At 29.3% G+C, this 10,933-nt stretch overlaps 1 protein-coding gene across 9 annotated transcripts in view; it reads left to right on the top strand.

The window, feature by feature from the left end:
* The first annotated feature begins 1,565 nt into the window (after window positions 1-1,565).
* LOC107436358 (fasciclin-2) overlaps window positions 1,566-10,933 on the top strand; it is an 81,112-nt gene continuing 71,744 nt past the window's right edge. For all 9 annotated transcript variants that reach the window (XM_016048043.3, XM_071180674.1, XM_071180675.1 and 6 more), the window contains exon 1: window positions 1,566-2,153. In XM_016048043.3, coding sequence (XP_015903529.1) covers window positions 2,105-2,153 — 49 coding nt within the window. In that variant the 5' untranslated portion in view covers window positions 1,566-2,104. The remainder of the gene's footprint in view (window positions 2,154-10,933) is intronic.

The following is a 10,933-nucleotide window of genomic DNA, read 5'->3' as shown; positions in this document are numbered from 1 at the left end:
ACTTGAGTTATCGTATATGCCAGTGTTTCCCACATTGTGGCACGCGTACCCCCAGGGGTACGGGAACAGTTTAGCGTTCTTATGCGAAATATCTTGCAACAAACGAAAATTTCAAAAAATTTTATTTAAAAATAAAGCTAGCCCTGAAAATGTACGATTATGTATTTTTTTATTGGCTATTTTTTGCAAAGTTAACAGTTAATAATTAGTGGTATCAACAGCCAGTTGTGATTTTTAACTTTTATGCACAGTCATTTTTTTATTAGTGGTACACGGCTTCACGAAAAATTTAGGAAGGGTACGCAAAAGTCATAAGTTTGGGAAACACTGGTATATGCTATTACTCGAAAAAGGCAAGCTTCGTTACCAATAATAGGTATGACAGTATGCAGCACCGTTTCTGTTTAAAACTTGTACAGCGACTTGAGAAAGGATCAAAAATAAATCTAAAGTATTACTTCTATAAAAACACTAAATTTTTACTTCTAAAAATATACACTTCTTAAATTGCTACTTAATACAACCTAACAAAATACTTAAATAAATACTTAAAGTATTACGAATTTTTTAACAGTACTTAAATTATTATTGAGTATTGAGTATAGTAAAGTGCGGCGAGCTCTTTGCTTATCGCTTACAGCTCTGCGCTTAAAATTATTGTTTAAGATAACCTAACTAAACGAATAATATCTATAGTGTTGCCAATAGATAGAGAAATACCCGAGTTTATGGTGCGACATAAGAAAAAATATGTATATATAGTATAGATTATTAATTTTGAAACATTTTGTGAATGGCAAAAATATATTTCCTAAATTGGGTATACTATAGCCTACGTCACAGGTTGTGTTATTCCTACTAAATTTAACCCATGAACGGCATTTTCTGCGAGCCTAACTTCAAGCCGCAAATAAACAAACGAAGTGTTTGATCGTTTAAATAGCTGCTCGCCAGATTTTATTGCATTATAAAGAAAAGTAATTGATATTCGATTTTTGATTAACCATTGATTTATGTGGATAGTGGCATTTATGTGGATAGTGGCATAGAATTTAGCATTGCGTCATGGTAAATGTTATTCCTACTAAGTGGAAGTAGTTGTGTTTTTTTTTATATTATACCCAATTACGCTGTCATAAATTACATTTAATGATAGGTAATTCTTCAGAGCCCGTGCATGAACTTAGGTGAGAAGTTCTGTAAATTCACTTTTACATTACATATTACATTACATTTTTATTGCAATGTAAAAGCTGACTTTTCCCATGCGAAACGTCCTCCGATTTTTTAGTATTACATTTTAAAATTCAACTCAGAAGTTTCCGCGTAAATGAATAATAATAATAATAAAAGAATTGAATAAACTAAGTGATTACCCTTAAGCTTAAAAGATTTCGTATTCTTCCTCCGAAATACCCTTATTAGTTATTTATGGTATGTTAATTTTAAAAAAGTAAAAATGAAATAAAAATAATTCTCCGGAAACGAATATTGCAACGATAATACAGGAATTACAACTTCCTCTTCTACAGGTAATAAAGTGACTCACAAAAATTTATATCGATGATTGAAATGGAACGTGATTTCCGACACTAGAACAAAAAACACAAAAATACCCTTTTATGGAATTCCGTAAAACCTTAACAGTGTCTTTTCTTGCAGTTCGTCATAAAAAAAACGTCACCGCTGTGAGTTTATTTCCGAGTTTCTCAGTAGGCATTGCTCATTCTGCCTCTTCCGACTTGGCGTCATTTGGCGCACTATGTCTTGTACAAGAGGCGAAATAGCGATGGCAACCATTTGACGCTTGCACCGGTTTTTCACAGTGCAGTGTATTTTCACTAGGAAGGAGGTTGAATCTCATTGTAAAGGATTGGTGACAATTTCATCCTTATTATTTTGGAAAAAAGAACCTTGCTAAATTTATATGCGTGGAAAAATACTTCATCTCTGCGCACCTGATATTGTGTGATTTGTGCTCGTTTACGTGGATTAATTCTTTTGCTTGTTTACCGATCATCCTATCATTGGTTTACTACAGTGTGTATTGTTCTGTCAAAAGTGGAGTGTTAGTGGTTTTATTCAAAAACCTTTTAGCAGAAAGATGCGGGATATCAAACGAATAGGATTGTTATTATATATAACTATTTCAGGTATATATATATTTTTGAAAGTATTAAATCTATTTGTGTATGAACGAAATTGGAGTGTATTAATTTTTTTTTATTTTTTCTCTTTAAGTCATTTCATAATTTTTTTTTCTTTAAAAAGTTAAGTATTTAATTAAAAGAAAAGGTATTTGTGTTAGTATATTTTTAGTATTAAGTTCATATTCTCGGTTCTTTTTCATGGGTTTACTTATGATTGATTTCTTAGAAGAATTTTGTAAAATACATTAAAATCTATTTCACAGAACAAGTTGCATTTTTCAGCGTAGTTTAAGCTCGCAGTTTTTAATTGATCAAGTCTCTATTATAGTCCATTCTATTAAAAATAGTTGCAAAGTTGAAGAATTTCTCTAGTATTATAGAATTATATGTTGTCATTTTTCTTTTTTCGTTCCATAATCTCATAAAAAAACATTTACAAAATCGTCTGCCTATTGCCATTAATAGTTTTACTGAGTGGCATAAACAAGCGCGCTAATTTCTATGATAATGTTCATCAGTTAATAGTTGGGACCTATTTGCTGTAAAATTATTAAATGGGACAATAAATTGATATTATCCACTTTTGATAAACGGATATGTATTAAAAGGATTAATGTAATGTAAATGCACTTCTTTTTTCCAATGAAGATGGTCTGAATTCAAAGAAAGCTTTTTATTCAATTAAGTTAATTTAAATTTTTTTCTTTACTGAATACACTTATTCATTCGGAAAGGGTGTTCGAAAAGGATGTTATAATTTTTCCTATAGGCTGCTTAAGATTATTTACGAGCAATGTTTGTCACTTAGCTCATACTTACTATTTAAGGTTTTTGTTTTTTTAAACATATGAACAATTTCTAATCAATTTATAGATTTAATATTCGTTATGTAGATATAGAATTACGAACAAACGCATTCCGTATCAAAAATTATAATAAATAATCACTGCAGTTTCGATAGTTCTCAAACTATTTAAAATCGGACCATTTTGGACATGAGTAAGGAAAATAAACGATTTTTAAGTTCAGAAAAGAGTAAATATTTTAAAGATTAATTCGATTCGAACACAATGAACTCCATTGTGAGGTTTGAGAATAACTAATGCACTTATCTTAACCGTGAAAAGATGATATAATTTTCTATCATTTCAAATAAATGTCGTAAAGCAAAATTTTCGATGAAACGCAAACAAGAATGTGTATCCTGGATCCTAGAGTTTTGTTGATAAATGGGTTCTAACATTTCTTACTAACTTAAGATGAGGCTATAAAATTTTTCTTTTAGTTTAGTTCTTTGTTTATGCTTACGGAATTATGTATCATTGTCCGCCTAGAATCGTTCTACGATGGCCATTAATCTAAAATGGGAACTAAAAAAATTCAGTTCAACTCTACTTTTGCTATTATTTTTTCAAACAATTTGTATGTATGGAATTTTAAATTAAAATGTTAAATAATAACTTTCTAAATATTGAATTAGTTAATAAATGATCGTTTAAGTAGCTTTTTAGCTCTAATTTTTCACACAAATATTTGGTAATAATTTAAATAAGATAATTTTCTTGAATTAAATAGCGTATAGGATCGTCAATTTATATTTAGATACAGTTTGCATACTAATATTTGTCAAAAATTCGAATTAAGAGAAATTAAATGTGATAGTATTCAAATTCTATGTATTCAATTACATTTAAGACATTAATGAAATATTTTATTAATTTTGGGCATTAATATAACAGTTAAGTATATATATAATAAACATTCGGTAGTTTTTGGTCCCTAGGTTGGATTAATCTTAATTAAAAATGACTTTATCAATTGTTTGATTAGTTTAAGTAAAGGCTACAATTGCAAGGCTATGTAATGTTTTACTAATAGGTTTTACTGATTATTTCATAATTTTGCTCTATTTGGTATAATAGGCTGTAAATTCGAAACTATTTATTAAATTTATAACCGCTGTTGAACAGCCGACCCAATTTTGGGTTTATGTCTACTAATGTTCAACTCCATAGCTTTATAATTTTGAACCAAACCAGAAGACAAAGAAATTCCTGGATCAGTAGTACCCCCAGAGGTATTGATTTGTTATGGGAACACGGAGGACTTTGCGACTCTACAGATTTTACGTGCACCAGTCACCATTTACTACACGGGGAGTCTTCAGCCGGCTGGGATCGAACCCACAATCTCTTGGACAAGGGCCCAGTGCCTTACCAACCAGGCTATCCCGGTTCTCAAAACTATTTATTAGAATAGTAAATACTTTTTTAGCACTATTCTAATTACCACCAGGAAGATAAAAATTCTAATTTAAGAATTTTTTTTTTCCAAATTGCCGCTACGAGAAGCCGACCTTAAGTTTTATTGATTCATTTAAATAATAAAAACCTTCAGCAAGTGAAGGCATCAAGTACAATTCTTATCAAAATCTGTTCCGTTGTTATCCACTTAGTAAAGCTTATTGCTTCAAATGCAGCGTTCTCACTTCTTCCTCGCCGTAATTAACTTTGGGTCGGATGTTAAAATGGATGGAAGGTCAAGGCTTATAAATGTGATTATTGTCGTGAGAATACAACTGAATGCCTTAGCTCAATAATGAATTACTAAACCACTCATCGTAGGTGAAGTAATTTATTCGCGATACTTATTTAAACTAACATACGAATTGAATTGTCTTCCATGTGATTCAGTATTCTGTTCAGAAAATACCTCCAATCGAAATCGGTTAAGAATTCCTGATTGGACTGATAAGAATGATTCAATTTCGAAATCCAATTTCGTTACTTCATTGGCAAGTGTCAAAGTTGGAAATTTCTGGGAAATTTTTATTGTTAATCTTATTTATTTTTTTCTTTGATTCATCTTTCGTTTTTAAATATGGATATCAGTGTTAGCTTACGACATTATATATGTTAGCCATTTTCGAACAAATGCCGTAATTATAATAGCATAAAAAAAATTATTCCAGGGAAAAAAAATCAAAAATTGTATAAACCGAAAATTTTTTGATATAGGAGGTAGCCTCAATAGTTTGGTCTAGGAGAGCCTTTAGACCAAACTATGTACCCCTCAATGTTAATTTTAGTTTGCGTATTATGCTATATTTCAAGAACGTCTTAAGCGCATATAAGTTTTTTCCCGACTAATATTAAATAAAATAATAAAAAATAATAAATACAATTTATTAAAAGTTATTTTTTTGCATAGAATTATCTTTGAATGAAATGAATTTTATAATTGTGTGTAAAAAGTTTTCAATTCACTCAAAAAGTAAAATTAACATTATGGGGTCAAAAATTTGGAGTGCTCCCCTGACCAAAGTATTGGGACCCTATTTTCCAGATTGCAGCTACTCCCTATATTTCGGGGATCAAAAATCCGAATACGTCCGGGAAAAAAGGTAATGTTTATTCAGAGAAAGTACGTTTTTATGTCTGATTTCGTAGCTTAAAATATCGTTTGCACTAATCTACATCGTATTTGTGGTCACCCCCTTGAACCAATTATTAGATCAAAAGTTATTCAGGGAGGTACGTTTATTTTTTTGTGCACAGTACATCCTTATTGTTTTTATATTAACGAATTTATTTTTTCATGTCATAAATCATGCTTTCTAAGTAAATAATTAAATGTGAATGTATGCAATTTTACCTAATTACATCATTGTCGCTGGATAAGTGTTAGCTTTAAGGAAAAAGAAATAATGAAAAAAAAAAGATCAATATAAGATTATTTGAAACACAGCGGCCCGCATGAACGTCAAATGACTATGAATTTTGACAAATAACATGAATATTTCTCCCTATTACAATAGATAATTTTTTGTTTAGTCACAAGGTACAGCTACTTTTTCTTCTTCATCACGTCTTCATATCACCATACATTATTTTTTTAAAAAAATATATAGATGTCTAGAATACCAAAGGCCTAAAAAATGCCTATAACATTTTTTTTATAAGTGAAAAAAATATATATCATATGCTGTTATGCAGGGGTGGTCTTTGTGGGTGTTTTTCTGAAAAGGAATTGAAAGACTCAATAGGGGTAGACAGTAGTAAAACTCAACAATCAATACCCAGGAAAAACTTCTAAGGGAACAAAAATGCATTCAGCTTTCTCAAGCATGAAAGGATCCATCAGGTTGTTAGTAGTTCCCACACTGAGGTATTCTTTCTTTGAAAAGTAACCAGTCCCCCAGTCCATGTCTTTCAAAGCAAGAGATTGACCTCTTCTTTTGGCGTGTATTTCCAGAAATATTTCATTTGGCGATTATTATTTAAAATTTTTGTCTATTCAAGCCCATATCTAACATAATTTTTTTAAAAATTATTCTGATCCCATCTTTGAGAACGAAATTATTATGTGGCATGCTTAATTAAATAACAAATTGGCAGAATATCGTTGAATGGACTATTATATCCCTGTGTCTGAATTTTTTTGGGCTTTCTGCGACATCTCTCTCTAATATAATATCTTTCTGCAAGATATTTAAAAATAACGAAGATATTTTTTACTAATTTAAAATAATAGAAGCGTTAATTTCAACAAAAAAATAATTAAATTAAATAAATAAATGAAAAAATTGGATCAAATAAAATTTTTTTTTCTTTTAATTGAATACGTGATATTTTTTAAATTCTAATATTGGGCGATATTGTTGCATTTTGTAGATGGATAATACATTAATTATTTCCTTTTTCGCATTTTGTAATTGATCATCACATTAAAAAATTTAAAAAAGTAAGAAATCGTGGCATCTGTAGCTACCGTAAAAAAATAAATTAAAAAAATCGATGGATGGCAAAATCACAAAAAGGGGTTACTAAATGCTTGTTTTCATTTCGAGATTCAATTGTTGTAATAAATAATGTCGGATTTTAAAAGCTATGTGAAAATCAGTACTAATAACTGCATGAAAAAATAGAACTTTCTATAGAATTTTAATTAAAATTTCTTTTATATTTTTAATAATTCTTAAATGAGAATAAAAAAATCACGAGCATTTTTCCCCCCACTCCGATGCGCAAGAAATGCATCTTTTGATTACAATTCTGAAAAGATAAAAATCCTTCGAAGATTTCTGCTGAAAAGAAAAGCAAAATTTTTTATTTCCAAAAGAAAAAATCTTTCTGCAAGAACTCTGGAACGTTCTACGACAATGTCGCTGTGTCGCCACCATTCTGCCACCATTATTTTACTCACTGGGTGCAAGTGGTTCTTTTTAGCACTTGTATTTGATTAGCATTTTTGTTTTTTAACTATAGTGTCAAATTTTTCTTGTTTCCGTCTTAATGAACAAAAGTTCATCGAGCAAGAGTTTTGCTTTCGGAATGCTGTGTGTTGATCATTGAATTAAAGCTCTTGGAGATAATAAATTTAAAAAACAAAACAAAATATTTAAGTTTGAATGAAGCTACTGCCAAAAATTGACTGTCCATAGGGTTAAAGATGTATTAAATTAAGTGTATCTATTCGTAATTTGTAAAATATAAAATTTTAGGACCATTAATAGTTGACCCTTTTGTTTTTCTCAATTTTATTTTTTTAGTTATCTGCAGCATTTTTTTTTCATTCAAAAAGTATGTTTTTATGAACTTTTTAAAATAAATTAGCAGGTTTTGGATTTTCCATAAATCGAAAATTCCTTAAAAAATTTTACCGAGTGATTAAAAAAATATTTTATTTAAAAAATAAAACTGAAGAAAGGAAACAGAAATCTTTTTGAGCTATGAGGCTTTGACCTTTAGCCCTCCATATTTCACCCCTTGCCAATGAACACATGTTTCAAAATTTCAAATTCATTTATCTATTTTTTTGTAACGTAAGAATTAGAGAAATTAATAGATATTTTCAAAATATAATGTAATATTATGTAATAACCTTTAAAATGATTTCACAAAACAAAATATTTTAACTTAAAAACGGACCCTTCACAAAATAATTTATCTTTTAATCGGACCCTGCACAAATTTGTTTATCTTCATTATTGTTTTGTTAATCGAATAAACCCTTCCCAGGAAGGGGGGGGGGGTAGAAGACAAATGTAAACGAACTAAGTTTTGTCATCTCATCGGCAGACGCTACTTCCTTTATTCGTTCGAAATGAATATTCTGCGTTCAGCAGTATAGGCTAAATACCAAATATTCGTATGTTGCTTCTCTAATTTAGTAGCAGCAATAGCTGTTTATTTTTTTAAAATTTATATTTTTTTAATTATAATTGTACAGTGTTGAGCATAATCTTTCTTGTATATGTCTTTACATTTTAAAAACTCATTGAAAAAGTTTTTTCCAATAACAGGACCCTATTTGCACAAATTCACAAAAGCAGGACCCTAGTTGAAAGAATGTGACTTAACGTTTATTTTATATTCACAAATTACGAGTAATTTTTTTCACCATTTTACACAAACGGACCTTTCACAACTGGACAGACCCCTGTCATGATACTTCATCTTCTAGTTTCTTGTTTCATCATCTAGTTTTTCGTTTCATTTTTTTCTGCCTCCTCTAAATTGATTCTAAGATACGAAAACCACGTGCTAAATAGATTCTTTTTACATTTATCTGGGGAATTTAAGATTTAAACCAATGCAACCCTGCATTCTTTCCTTTATTATACTCCCTCAACGTGGGCTAGGACAAAGCCTCCTAGAGCCTCTAGGAGGCTTTGGCTAGGACTGTACCTCTTTTCTTGCGGAGTTTGAAACCCCCATATACAAAAGATTTTACCTTTAGCATTCTTAATTTACTACCCTTCAGCTTTTGAATAGCCCAGAGGACATAAAATTGGCCTCCTACTATTGCCCCTTGCATACCAAACTTCCCTCTGCTCACAATACACTTTCAGAATTCCTGACATTATCGACCACAGAAATAGTTTTTATAAGTTGCATATTAAATAAAGAAAGCTTTTAGTATTTGTGCAGTTAAGGAAGAAGGTATGAATTCGGTGATAAAAATCATTCAAATAGCAACATAAAATTGGTATAATATGCCCATGCCTTGAAATGGATTTTCATTGTACGAAACGAAGTAAACGCGAACCTTAGTGCTTTAAATAACTTTTACTATCATCCTGTTTATTTGATTATTTTGTTTTGCGTTTCTATTTGTTCTGTTTCTTCTCTTTTTCCCGCTTCACCCTAGCAATATTTGTTATGAAAGTGTAAATTTCTTATTGCCGTTTCTTGAATTCGTTTTTTAATTCTTAAATACGTCTGAAATATTGTACTACAAGTTTTATTATTCGACAATTACTATATATATATGATGTGAAAAGATGCTAACATTTATTAAAAAAGTTTAATGCATTTTATGGACTATTATTAATCTTGTTTAATTAATTCTTCGTTCAAACTGCATGCCAAATGTATAAAATTTATAACGATTTTCTATCTTAAAAATAATTTTAAATGTATTTATTTACATACAAACATTATTTTAAACCACCACCTTTATTATTTTAAACCGCCACAACCATTATTTTAAATGTATTTAAATTTAGTTTTCACGAACCCATTATTTCAAGAGTTCAAACTTTTTTTCGTTATATATATATATATAAAAAAAAAGCTTATTTTAGTTATTTATTTAAAGAAAGCATTATTTGGCCCAGCTGTGTTATAGGTCATTAACACTTGGAAAACGTGACTTGTTCCGCTCTGTTCTTATACAGTTCAAGGATGATGTGTTTTATTCTATGCCTCTTTCTCTTAAAATAAACAAAATAAAGAACTGAAGTGAGACAGGGTATTCAAATTAAAAGATATCTTAAAACTTTTATAAAAAACATATTTAAACAAAAAAGAACTATCAAAATATATTAAAATTGGTGCTGTTAATTTCGTTCATTACCCCCCCCCCCCACTGCTTTTAACAAGGGAATGTAATTAATTAAATGTAAACTTATAAAATATTATGCATTTTTCATATTTTTATTATATTTATATATTATTTATATTTTTTATAGGTATCTTTATTTTACATTAGAAAATTTATGTAACTAATTAATTTAGAATTTTGTTCTTAATGATTTTCATAATATTAGACTTGTTTATAATAATACATAACAGTTAGAAAAAGTCTAAACAGATGTTGTTTATACAGCAGTAAAGTTTTTTGAGTGTCTTTAACTTTTAAATAGAATACTATTTGAAATTATTTTTGTATTATTGTTGGAATGGCGCTAATAATAACTAATTCCTTCCTGAAAAATTATTTTAAACGTTGCGTCACAACTAGTTTAGCAATGGTAAGTTTAGAATTGGTCATTAAATTTTCTGTTTTTATTATACTAATTATCTATTGAAATTTTTACCAAAGTGCGTGATTATTTTGATTTTAAAAAAAAAAAAATTATTTGTATCTATTTTCTTCTAAAAAAAAAAAGATTTTTTAAGAACTTAGGCTTTTAATTTAGCAGGGGTCTGTCCAGACATTTTGTGAAAGGTCCGTTTTTGTATGATTGTGAAAAAATTACTCGTAATTTGTGAATATAAAATAAACGTTAAATCACATTCTTTCAACCAGGGTCCGCTTTTGTGAATTTGTGCAAACAGGGTCCGTTATTGCAAAAAAAACTTTTTCAAGGAGTTTTTAAATTGTTAAGACATACACGATTATGCTCAACACTGTAAAATTATAATTAAAAAAAATTAAATTTTAAAAAATAGACAGTAATTGCAGCTACTAAATTAGCGTTGCAACCTACAAATATTTGGTATTTAGCCTATACTGCTGAACGCAGAATATTCATTTCGGACGAATAAAGGAAGAAG

This window comes from Parasteatoda tepidariorum, chromosome 5 (genome assembly GCF_043381705.1).
Source record: "Parasteatoda tepidariorum isolate YZ-2023 chromosome 5, CAS_Ptep_4.0, whole genome shotgun sequence".
NCBI classification, from domain to species: domain Eukaryota; kingdom Metazoa; phylum Arthropoda; class Arachnida; order Araneae; family Theridiidae; genus Parasteatoda; species Parasteatoda tepidariorum.
The sequence above is the reverse complement of the archived record's forward strand: the minus strand, read 5'-3'. Positions and strand labels throughout refer to the sequence as shown.